At 44.4% G+C, this 13434-nt stretch overlaps 1 protein-coding gene across 1 annotated transcript in view; it reads right to left on the reverse strand.

Annotated features, from left to right (window-relative positions):
* Positions 1-6608: 6608 nt before the first annotated feature.
* Positions 6609-13434, reverse strand: part of lamtor1 (late endosomal/lysosomal adaptor, MAPK and MTOR activator 1) — a 60197-nt gene continuing 53371 nt past the window's right edge. Inside the window, exon 5 of the mRNA XM_084334494.1 lies at positions 6609-11409. Within this exon, the coding sequence (XP_084190620.1) occupies positions 11317-11409 (93 nt within the window). The 3' untranslated portion in view covers positions 6609-11316. The remainder of the gene's footprint in view (positions 11410-13434) is intronic.

Below are 13434 nucleotides of genomic sequence, written 5' to 3' on the forward strand. Positions count from 1 at the left end.
GGGTGGTTTTTTGACCTCCTCTGGTGACCCTGTGCTTCCCGTACCGCCAGGCCCGGTCCGAAGTGATGTTTGCGACCCGTAGGCATGGGTTAACCCTTTTTGGAAACTGAAACACTTGTACTGCGGTATAGCCGGTGTATACCCGCAGGTGTGTTTTGGAGTTTTTTCTTGAGGGGTTATAGGAACAACCACCGCATTGGGTAACACCGAGGTGGTTGATTCCCTGGTGTGTTGGAGCAGTGTCAACTCCCGGGTTCACCGTTTGAGGGTGCCCCTGCACGTTCATGACGTCTGCCAATCGTGTCAGCCTTCTCTGCCTCGACCCCTCTGGGTGGGGGTTTTTAAATGGAGGCTTGGTCATGCAACACCGCCAGCTTACGCTCCTTCCGCCGGGGCGGCTGTGTTCAGCTGTCCCCTCTGGCGCCTGTCTCGTCCGCAGTCTCCAGGCTAGGGTTAACAGCCTGTTGCCTGGTTTTTCCCCGGTGCGCTGCCTGCTTCCGTTGGTTAACCTTTTTTGTGTGCTTACGGCCATGCTGACTGTCTGTTCTGCAGGGTTAGTGTGCCAGGCGGTGTACTGTTGGGGGGACGGGGCCCGCTCGGTTTACGGCCATACCGACCTGAACACGCCCGATCTCGTCCGATCTCGGAAGCTAAGCAGGTTCTGGCCTGGTTAGTACTTGGGATACCGCCTGGGATTACCAGGTGCAGTAACTGGGGGGCCTTTGTCCGAATACGCTGGCGATGTGGGGGGCGGGGCACTACGTGCCCACCTGGTGGGGTCTTGATGCTGGCATCATGGACTTCTCCGGGCCCCCATTCCAGGGAGTCCAGTCCTTTTGGTGGGTCTGGGTCTTCCTTCGCGCTCCGCTGCTACGGCCTTGCCACGGGGTTGGGTTTGCCCTTGACCCCGTGATTCTGGGGGCAGTAACGAGGTTGTTCCTCCGTTCGTTCCCGGGTGGCATGCGGGTTGTGCGTGTGTGTAGTCGTGGGGTCAAGCCACGGTCTGCTCACCCTGTGCGTTAAGTTGCTTGAGTGCCTCTTCGCACGGTCGGGTCCGTCGCCTTCCCGTGAAGCCTCTAATAGGGGGGATACCCTCCATTAGGGGGGGTCGGGGGGGCTCGGCCCTCCCTGTTCTGATGGTTTTGGGGGGCTGTCAGCGGGGTGTATTTGTCAGCCAGCGGCTCCGCTTGGCCTCCCTTTGTGCAGTAGTGATGCCAAGCAGAGCCCCTAATGAAACAGAACGTTAGGTTATGACTATAACCAAGTTCTGTTAATTAGGGGTGACGCTTGGCATCAGACGGCCGCTGCAGCCCTTGACCTCACCTTGTGGTGAAAGCTTGGGAAGGAGGAGAGCAGGTGACCACACACCTGCTTATGAAGGTAAGCTGATGAGGGGTGTGGTCAGACTAATACTGGTATTAGAGGTACATTTGTGGTTTATTCAGTACGCGTGCACGTACGCGAGATAGTGCAGTAGTGATGCCAAGCGTCACCCCTAATTAACAGAACTTGGTTATAGTCATAACCTAACGTTCTGGATGTACAGTATTGCAGCTTTTGGATACTCTTGCCAGGAATCCCGATGAAGAGTCTGTTACAGTAGTCCAGTCTTGAGGAGATAAAGGCATGGACAAGCTTCTCTGCATCTAACAGGGTTAGAGTGGGACGGAGTTTTGATATATTTTTTAGGTGATAGAATGAGGTCTTGCAGAGGTGTTTTATGTGGATGTTGATGGTCAGGTGGGGGTCAAATCGAACCCCCAGATTTGTGACTGAGGGGGATTACCTGGCCGTCAAAAGTGAGATGTGATATGGATGAAGACTGAACCTGGTGGGGGGTGCCAATTAGAAGTGCCTTGGTTTTTTTGCTGTTTAGTTGGAGGAAGTTGCTGTTCATCCATGCCTTTATCTCCCCAAGACAGGTGGTGAGGCATGACAGAGCTGCAGAGGGGTTTGGGGCCGTTTTTATGTAGAGTTGTGTGTCATCGGCATAACAGTGGAAGGAGATTCCATGTCTGCCGATGACACGACCAAGGGGGAGCATGTAGGTGATGAATAGGATGGGACCAAGAACCGACCCCTGCGGAACACCACAGACTTGTAACTGTTTACATATCTGTATATATCCAATACCAACTCTTACTAGTTATACCATTGGCCAGTCACATGTACAATAACTCACTCTCCTCCCCTGACCTCTGCAACTCGTTTCTCCTCTTCTTCAATAATAAAGTATCTCTAATCAACAGCTCACTGACTGCCCGCATCGCCAATTCCCCCACCCTCGCCTCCCCCACCAACATTTTTCCCCCACCTGACTCCATCCCTCCCACCCCTTTTACTGCCTTCGCCCCAGTTGACTCCTCCTTCATCATGGACCTCATGACCACCTCCAAGACCACTACCTGCTCCCTTGACCCCCTACCCACTACTCTCACCAAAACCTGCCTCCCTGCTCTCATCCCCCACATCACCACCCTTTTCAACCAGTCACTATCCCTAGGCCACGTCCCCTCCCCCTATAAACTCGCCGCTGTCACCCCTGTCCTCAAAAAACCCACTCTTGACCCATCCAGCCTCTCCAACTACCGCCCCATATCCAATCTTCCTTTTTTCTCAAAAACACTGGAACGTATTGCTGCCTCCCAACTCCACTCCCATCTCCAGTCCAACACCCTCTATGAACCCCTTCAGTCTGGCTTCCGTCCCGCTCACAGCACCGAAACTGCACTGGTTAAGGTCATCAACGACCTCCTCATCTCTGCTGACTCCGGTGCCCTCAACATCCTGATCCTACTCGATCTCAGTGCAGCCTTTGACACAGTGTGTCACTCCATCCTCCTCCAAAGGCTGCCCCAACTGGGTGTTGAGGGCACAGCACTTGGCTGGTTCTCCTCCTACCTCACAGACACCAATTCATCTCCCTCTCCGGCCACACCTCCTCCCCCTCCCCAGTCACACAGGGGGTCCCCCAAGGCTCAGTCCTTGGCCCCCTGCTCTTCATCTGCTACATTCTCCCCCTTGGTCACATCATCCGTAAATACCACCTCAACTTCCACTGTTACGCTGACGACACCCAAATCTACATCAGTACACAATCCCCCCACAGCCCACCCCTCAGTCACAACGAATCCTGCATCACCGAACTCCAAACTTGGATGACTCACAACTTCCTCAAACTGAACAGTGACAAGACTGAACTTCTCATCATTGGCACCAAAACCACCCTCACCAGATCCGGACCCATCACACTCACCATCAACGACTCCACCATCACCCCCTCCCCCCTAGTCCGCAACCTTGGTGTCCTCCTTGACCCCACCCTCTCATTTGACCCCCACGTCCGCTCCATCGTAAAAATATCCTACTTTCACCTCCGCAACATCGCAAAAATCCGTCACTGCCTCTCCCCCCCCGCTGCTGAATCCCTCATTCACGCCTTCATCTCCTCCTGCCTGGACTACTGCAATTCCCTCCTCACTGGTATCACCTCCCGCTCCCTCCATAAACTGCAAATGGTCCAAAATTCAGCCGCCTGCCTCCTCACTAACACCCGGTCCCGCGAACACATCACTCCTGTCCTCCACTCCCTCCACTGGCTCCCGATCAAACACCGCATTAACTTTAAAACACTACTCCTCACCTTCAAAGCCCTCCACAGCCTGGCCCCCCCCTACCTGACTGATCTCCTTCTCCCCTACCGCCCCACCCGTTCCCTCCGGTCCTCCTCCACTGCCTCCCTCACTGTCCCGACATCCAAGCTTAAAAACTTCGGAGATCGGGCCTTCTCTCGCACTGCACCCCGACTCTGGAACTCCCTCCCCCAGTCCATCAGAGACTCCCCTACACTCTCCACCTTCAAAGCTCGCCTCAAAACCCACCTGTTCTCCCTTGCCTTCAACCCCCCCCCCCACCCCTAAACCCCCCCCTCCCCTCCAACCTGATTGATGTCTGTCTCCAGTCTTTTTTGTGCTATCAGGCTGTCTCCCCTGTTCCCCCCATGGTCTCATGATCCTTTTGTTTTTGTTTCTTTGCTTTCTTTGTTGTTTTTGTTTCTTTGCTTTCGTTTCTTTGTTTGTACTCCTGCTCCCGACTACTGTCAGCGACTTCGGGTTATTGAGAAGCGCTATATAAATTAAATGAATTATTATTATTATTTTACATTGTATATTATCATTGCACTTAACTGTTACCTTTGCACTCAGGATAGATGCCAACATTGTTTCGTTGTACTGCACTTGTGCTGTATGACAATCCATTTGAATCTAATCTAAAGTGAAAACAAAAAAAGCACGTAATGTCAGCCCAATCTCGCTTAAAATATGTAAACAAAGCATCGACCACAGGAGAAAGGTACGTGTTGTAGCTATACGTCATTTTTTTTTTTTATCTACTTTTTTTCTCCTTTTTTCTGTGATTTTTCTCCCCATCCCAATTGACCCCTCTTGTCAATTATCCCTCCACTATCCTGATCGCCTGAATACTTTAGACAACAAATGTTTGTTTCCGCGTCTGATTGGCCACGTCATTTCTGGTCATGTGACATGTACGCCCAATCGTGGGACCGCAAGTGTATACACTGGTTAAGCTTAGGCGCTCTTTCGAAGTTGGTTAAGGTTAGAGTTTGTCTTAGAGCATGGCGATAGAACGCCTGCCCTTCTTTCGACGGTTAAGCTTAGGCACTCTTTCGAAGTTGGTTAAGGTTAGAGTTTGTCTTAGAGCATGGCGATAGAACGCCAGGTAGTTTGCAGGCTGTTAGACCTGGAAATAGGCGCAGAACTTGCTGTCCCACGATTGGCGCACATGTCACATGAACTGGCCAATCAGAGCGCAAAACTCGCACGCGGAAACAAACATTTGTTGTCGAAAGTATTCACGCGTCCTGATCGTTGCTCGCATATGCCCCCCACTGGCCGATTGTAGGGAGGATAGAAGCCTTGCATCACATGTCCCCTCCGATACATGTGGAGGCAGCCTGTCGCATCTTTTCACCTGCCAGCGCGGACTCTCATTTGGCGAGGAGGCTCACACTGCCCTCGCCATTTTCCTGACTTTGCTGTGCAGGCGCCCCAACCGACCTGTAGGAGTCGCTGTTCACAACGACCAGACTACCACCCTTCGACTTCCCACCGCTAACTCTGCAAATTGAGTTAGTATGACGGCTGGCCCAAGCCCGAGGCAACGCCGACAGCCGGATTCGAACCCGGTGTCTCTTGCGTTGGTGATGAGTGCAATGTCCGCTGCGCCACCCAGCCGCCTACCCATAAGTAATATATTGATGCATTTACAAAAATGTACAATGTGTAGATATTACAAATAAGTATATATATTAAAAGAAAACATTTGGTGGGTTAGTCTAGTGGAGAGAGCACTTTTGTTTTGGACTTTCACAGATACAAAATGTAAATATGTTACTTATACAATAAGTAAATATTTTACTTATGTACATTATGTACCTTTTTTCCTGTGGTCGATGAGTACAGTAGTTACGCCAAGACCTTGTTGGTAGGCCGTTATAATTAGTTACAATTAGTTAATTCTACCTGTGACAACTTTGCTTGACACCCATTCCCCAACTCTTCCCTTAAAAGGGGAACGTAGCCCATTTTAAGAATTCACGTATGTTCTTCCTGTTCCCCACGACAGTTCAGTCAGTGTTTGTGAACACGCACTACTCTCTCTTGAAGCTAGAAATCAGAGTGATGTCACTGGGATGTAAAATCTGGAGCTGCTCCAGACAATGAATGGGGCTATACAATGTTTGCGTGAGCTCTTTTACCAACATTAGGTTGTAATTCTGGTCCATACCTTCTAGCAATGCTACAACACAACGCTTTAGGAGTGGTGCCTGTTCAAATACTGAACATGTGAATTTTTTAAATGGGTGGCATTCTCCTTTAACTCATTCACTCATTCAAACACTTATCAGCCTGATCGGTATAAAAGCATTGCACGATCAAGCTAAAATTGACGTCAGATAGTCCTTACCTGTGATCGGGAGTATTCCAAAAATAATATTCCAATTGTTTGATCGCCATCTGGTACATCCGATGTCCATTTGGTCCACGGCATAACCCACCACAACATATGGATCAGGGATATTTGATGCGCTTCAATGGAACCGGGAGAACTGCTCGACTGGCCCGACCCAGAAAACTGCACCCGGTGACATTTGACCGTTGCACAAGCCAAGATATAAGGTTTCAAAGGGTGCTCGAAGGGTGCTCGATACCACACTCAGACTCATTCCCTATGGTAACACCAAGGTCCCTGGATGAATGAATAAAAATATCGACTTTTTACGTTTTTTTTGGCACTCAACCGTTGGCGCCCATTAACGACTTTTTACGTTTTTGGCACAGAAACAGTTAACGGAAACATACAGGTCCGTGACATTGAATAGAATATTAAAATCGGACAAAATAACGTATATATACGCGGTTGGCGTTCAACGGTTGTCGAGCAAACACGTATATAAACGTTGTTGGCGCAGATTGTGTTAACCACAAATATCAGGAAAGTCCGTCCTCACAAATATAGCTAGCCATACATGTGTACACACACACAAACAGTGCGCATAATTTTTAAGGCACATGTTAACATTTATGTTGAAAGTCTTTAATGCATTACTCGAAGAAAAAAAACAAAAAAAAACAAGAAAACGTATTAACAGAATGTCTAACTTTTTGGTGCTAGCCTATGAGATTAACATTGTCATTCAGCTAGTATTACACATGTTTAACAACAGATCACACTGCAGAAAGCCAAGATTAAATGTCTGGTTGAGAATAATAATCCCAGACTATCCCTTTAACAGCCATTCTCACTGGTTATGGCTAGAAGGCATCCATGTTTCATTGATTTTTCCACCTTAAGGCGAGACACTGCAGGTGAATAGTCAAATATACTTTTTTTTGTTGATTTTGAGATTGTTATATTTTGCTTCCTAAACATGTCTTCTATGAAACTAGTGACAATAAAACGTCAATAACACACATTTAGTTGTTTATTTTACATCATTTTGCCTTATTGCATCCATAAATGTGCACATATTTAATGGAGAAGTGCCTCATTTGCATATATAAACATAAATTTCAGAAAACTTGCAATATATTTTTTCTTAGTTTATATGTACATAACAAATTGGGAAAGTTTCATAGTGATATCTATTCAAATATTTTTTGCCTATTAGGGGGTACTACACTGTACTACACTGTTTGTAGCCTGTGTGTAGTTCTGTTCAGTTCAATAACACCATTATTATTATTATTCAGTTATCAGGCATATGTTTAGGTTGTCTATTACTAATGGTTTGATTAGGTATTGTGTTTGTAAATATCTGTTTAAAAAAAAAAGTATGGCATTTTACAATACAGAACTTTGAAGGCGTTTTCCCAAAAATGAGTTAAGAGTTTTTTCTCATACTCTGAGCCAGAAATCTCCACTTCAGTAGCACACACATACACCAAACCTTCCAGTTCTATTCATATCTATGTTCTGAAGGTATTTACAGAAGGGTTTGTTGATATCGCATTCATACCCTGATTTATATCACATTTTATTCCTAAAAACATGGCGAAATATGGAATTTTACCATAAAAATGGACTGAATGGAGTATTTTCTGATTTATGGAGTGATAAAAAGAGATATCCAAAATCCCCTCAGTAATAACCTTTGGCTCTAATATGTCAACAAAATGAAACTATAATTTTGAAAATGGCTTTATCCAATGTTCAGATTTCTGTCCCGGAATTATATGCAAATTAGTGCATATTTAAGTAGATCATGCCTCATTTGCATATTTAAACATACAATTTCAGAAAACTTGTAATACAAAAAGGTCTTGTCTTAATATAAGTAATCAACTGGGGAAGTTTCATTGTGATATCTATTAGTTAATCTTTTTACCCTATTCACCTGCAGTGTCTCTAAAGGTTGTTTATAAACATAACCCTTACCTTAACCTCACCGTTTATAAACCTAACCTTAACCGCATAAACCTAACCCTTACCTTAACATCACTGCTTATTAACCTAACCCTAAACTTAACCCCACTGTTTATGAACCCAAGACTGGAGACATCAACCTGCTTTAACCTAAAATAGATTTGAAAATAATATATTTTTGTGATCATCGATTTTCAAAGTTATAATGAATTTCAACAAAGTGCTGAGCCTTCTAGCCATGACCCTGCTTCACTGCCCACACACAGCTGTTTTCCAGGCAGCATAAATACATTTAAAACACAAATAAATTATCACAAGAAAAGGTCATGGATCTTTAATGTCTGTGGTGGGACGTTTTAGAGATTGATACAATTATTCTCCCACACAATAAGCTACAGCGGTGGTTAGTTTCTGATTAATGCAAGTTACTAATTTTTACTGTCTGTTGCTCATTACATTTAGTTAAAAATCGAACAAACTCTCAGTTGAGAGTTAAAAGTATTCTTGCGTTTCATTCATAAAAACGTTTCTGCAATTCCAGGCGAGACTGTAGCCAATCCTGACCGATAAACTCTCTACAAAGTGGAGCTTCATACAATCTGCTTCTTGGTTTTTGACGGAATAACACAATTCTGTACAAAAAAGGCATCAATACACTGATCATCAACACAGGCCCTGTTTGTTTTAACCCACCTGAAGTCCCAAATAGGCAGGGTTTGCAAATTGGCACATTGAATAATAATATGTAATCCTGTGAGGTTTCAAAAGTCAATTCAATATAGTGGTGTTTTTCCTGTGTATTCACAGGTCGTCTACAAGGCTAAACCCCACCTATGTGTGACATCAAGCAGATTAAAACAAACACTAAGAATTAACTATTTGCAAATAGCAATTGGCCCAAATCTCCCTCACCTCCCCAGGCCTCTGGCTCATGCTCTACCTCTATTACATGTGTGATGTCTGGGAACATGAATGACAGGGACAAATTATTTTAGACAGAAGACGAAGAAGTGGATTAATGTTCCTCCCAGCGAACAGAGGCTAACACGCCCCCCTAGCATCCTCAATGTGCATAGAAACACACCATCCTTCATGATTAGTTGAGCTAACACATTTATGTCTAAAAATGCTGCCTGTACATTATGGATTTGTTGTTTGTTTGCTTTGTCCGTCAAACAATAGTCACAAATTGGCTAAATATGTCATCCCACTACCAATATGTCTCTGGAGAAATTCAAACTATAATAAGTTACTATATAGCCATGATAGATATATGTATAATATACATAGCTATACAGTAACTTATTAAAGTGTGAATTTCTCCAGATCGCTCTTGGTAGCTGAGGTGTGGCCAGCAGTAGCAACCCCTCCCCACTATCCTCGCTCCACTCCAACCCATACATCAGACCAAAACAAAACATGTAAACAACACACAAAACCAAGCAGGGCTCTTTGGCCTAGAGGGCACTGTTTGATGGCATTACAGATTCTACTTTTAATGAGATCCTATTAGTGGGAGAATAATCCAGTATGGCTGCTACTCAGTCAGTGTGAGTTGATCTCCTCCTACTAAGTGAGCAGGACATGACACTATGCACCCATACGCTCTTCTGGCCTGCTGTGGTGTGATTGACTACACTTTTCCTGTTGTCACCATCTGAACAGTGTCTGGTCAGTGTCAGTGTCCAGACAATGTGTATGAGGGATGGAAGTGCTAGGACAGTGGTTCTCAAACCTTCTACATGTCAAGGACCCTCAGATTGATATACATGAAGATGTTTAATTAGATATGATTTAAACTAGAATTCCATAACTAGTAGTAGTAATTTATTCCACTCCCCATTAACAATTTTTGCAATGAATGCACAATAAATAAATAATAAGCCATTAGATTAAAAGGAAAACAGAAGAAACAAAAGACTATATTATACTATACACTATACTAAACTATAGTGTCATTAAGGAGATGCCAGTGGAGAGAGTGAAACGTGAATAAGTCATTCTTCTTCATTCTCTCCTTGTTCTGACTTCTAGTCAATTGAATAATAGTGAAATCAAACTGTTCCCCAATTATTCCTGGGGGGGGCCTGGAATCTCAACGAGCCTTGGGGGTCCTCAGACCCCACGTTGAGAACCACTGTTATAGTGTATCCGGCTGACCTGTGGCAACTGCTGTATCGTCCCAAGTAGCCAAACATCTCCACTGGAACGTATTGGTGCGTTCAGCCGGTCTTAGTCAACTCGTAACGTCTTGAATTTATCACGTGACCAAGTCATATACACGAGGTGATAGCGTTCGGGTCAGAAAGTTTATACAGGTAGTTTGATCTACTTTTAGCATCATATTTCTGATGTTTCATGATACTCCCATGTTTATAATAAAGTATGTTTGTGCGACAAAAGGTGAAAGGTTACTGAAAGGTCACAACTTGTAAACTCGGGTATCATGGAACCTGCCCTGGTTTACCACTGGTATTCATTCGGTTGGCCGTTCGAGTGAAATTTCCCGGTGTTGAACTTGTAAATGTTCGACTTTACTAGGACCGGTGAAACGCACCATAATATCCCTCGTCCCTGGTGAGTATGACTGTTCCTCCATAGGCTGGGGTGATAGCTGGCAGTGTGATGTCATGTCTACCATACGAGCAGCAGCACAGAGCTGTCAGTCTAAACCTAGACTATAAGCTAAGTCACCAGTAAGGGAGATTTGGGTACGGCACATGGTCAGATCACACTGGCGGTGCGTCAAGGGACCAAACTGAAAGGAAATGTGAGCATATTTTAACTGCAGATGTGTTAAAACACCCAGACAGGCCTACTCACTCTACAAACAGCATGTTAAAGTCCTACAGACACAGCATGTTAAAGTGCAGGCCTACTCACTCTACAGACCGTAGAGTTCTAGACACACTTCAGGAGATGAGCGGTGATGTTCCAGACATTTTACCAGGATTCAGTCTTTAGCAGTAGGGGTAAGGGCCTGGTTGGTACAGATCTTAAATCACACCCTATTATTGGTCCACAGCTAGCCAATGAGAGCATGCCATCAGCTCTGAGGCAGTAAGCTATGGGCAGGCTATAGGGTATCATTCGAGTTTTAATTCTAAATCATCTCTCCCGTCCCCAACTGTAGCTGCTAGTAGCATAGCTAAGAAGCATATGGACCGGGATACATAATACTAGGAGGGCCGGGAGGAGGGAGAGGGAGGAGAGAGGAGAGAGGAGAGAGGAGAGAGGAGAGAGAGAGAGAGAGAGAGAGAGAGAGAGAGAGAGAGAGAGAGAGAGAGAGAGAGAGAGAGAGAGAGAGAGAGAGAGAGAGAGAGAGAGGCGGGGGGCGAGGGGCGAGACAGGGGGATGGGAGGAGAATAATCAGGGTATAGCAAACTGGACCACCAGCTCTTCTTTGGCATCCACCTTGATCTGGGAGATTGCACTATAAGCGTAAGCTGCTATCTTGGACACCTGCAACACAACACAGTAATTTACTATACAGAACACAACACAAAAACAGTTATTCATTATATAGAACACAATAACAACAACACAGTAATTTACTATACAGAACACAACACCACCAACAAAAAGTAACACCCAATACCAAGAACCCTGGGTAACATATCAGATAAGACACTTTCTGCATTTTGGACACATACATTAAATCTCTAATGGATCAAATGGATCCAGTGAGTGACCCCAACCTACTAGTCTACAGTAGATCTATACTGTTCAAACTAATGGTCAAGGTCTGTACTGTTCAAACTAATGGTCAAGGTCTGTACTGTTCAAACTAATGGTCTAAGTCTATACTGTTAAAATTAATGGTCTGAGTCTATACTGTTAAAATTAATGGTCTGAGTCTATACTGTTAAAATGAATGGCCCGAGTCTATACTGTTAATCTTAAGCATCGGACAGCATTAAACAGGCATCAGGCAACTAGTAAACAGAAATGTGAATACACAAAACTTTTACTTCAGTGTGTTCAAACCTCTAACTCTATTTCATTAGCACTCAGAGTGATTCTTCTTTGTTGTGAAAGAACTTTCAGAATGTTTCCTTTCAAAAGAGACCAGACCATGCATGTGCTATAAGTATAAAGTATAATACATCGTAAATTACTGAATGGTCTAAGTCTATACTGTTAAAACGAATGGTCTAATGGTCTATTTGCATGTTCTTGGTATCTAGGGTAGTAGAGCCATATGAAATCAGTTTTATTATTTTCCAAATTCCATTTTATTTTTTCCCAAATTCCGTTTTTAATATTTCAGAATTCTGTATTTTGCTTTTTATGCTCATTTTACCATCAGAAATAGTGTCTAATAAGTGGGAATGAATAAATGTCCACAATTGAATAATATATAACAGTCCATTTAATGTTTTTAAGTGCTGCAACTGAGAAATACAGTTCAATTTTAACACAATATTTTTCAAATAGTGACAAAATAAAAATTTCAAGTGTAAACAATAGATACAGCTAGCTACTACTGACATTATCACAATGACAATGTCAGTAGCCTAGTTATATATATTATATTGTGATGAAATATAGTAATGCATAATTTAGGCACCTTTAGTTTCGTTTATTTCGTTTATAAAGGACAGTGTATAATGACAGCCCTCTGAATTTAGGGCTTAGTGTGGAATTTCTTAGCTTCTTGACGATGTTAACCCTTTAATCGCCAAAGGACGACTTTAGACGTCATTGCTCGCCATGCTTAATCTGCCAATGACGTCGTACAGCGTCTTTGAGATCAATATTTCAAAAATCTGTCATGGCAATCATATTTCACCAACGGAGACTTGAGACTTGCTGTTGATCTCCTCTCAACTCTCCAACGGTTCAAGACCGCCATCTGGTGGCCGATCGGCGAATAGCCAAAACCGGAAGTGGGTGGCCGGAAGTGGTGCTCACCCATATTTCGTCCGGCCACTCGCTATCGCTAGCGGGACTCCAGCTTGATACACTGGATAGCGATCCGTTGCCAATAACTCGATAAACAACATGATTTGGACGTATATAGTATTATACAACCTGGAACTGGACCAACTAAATCGACATCCCATAATAGCGAACTTTCTGCTCCACGCTGATCGCCCAACGCTACGAGGAAGCTGCGGTGAGTTTCAGCGTGTTTGATTATTATTATACATACACACTGCTCCGATCAACATATCACCCATACTACATACATGATTTAACATCGCCACGGACAAATAGAGCTGGCAGAGGATGGTATAAGGATGGATATAAGCGTGGCAGAGAAAGGGTTAAGACCGAAGCAGCCAGACGCTTGTGCACTGCTGTGTTGTGTGTAACACGCTGTAGCGTCCCCACCTCATCGGTCGCGTGTGCACCAAACGTTCCACACAAAAACGGAATTTCAGTCCAGATTAGGCCAAATTCGGCAATATTCCACGTTTTGCAGTTGATTCCATTTTTATTGGTTAATTCCGCGATTCCGTCCACGATTCCGTGAACGCGGAT

Source organism: Notolepis coatsorum, assembly GCF_963971535.1.
Source record: "Notolepis coatsorum genome assembly, chromosome: 1".
Lineage (NCBI taxonomy): Eukaryota > Metazoa > Chordata > Actinopteri > Aulopiformes > Paralepididae > Notolepis > Notolepis coatsorum.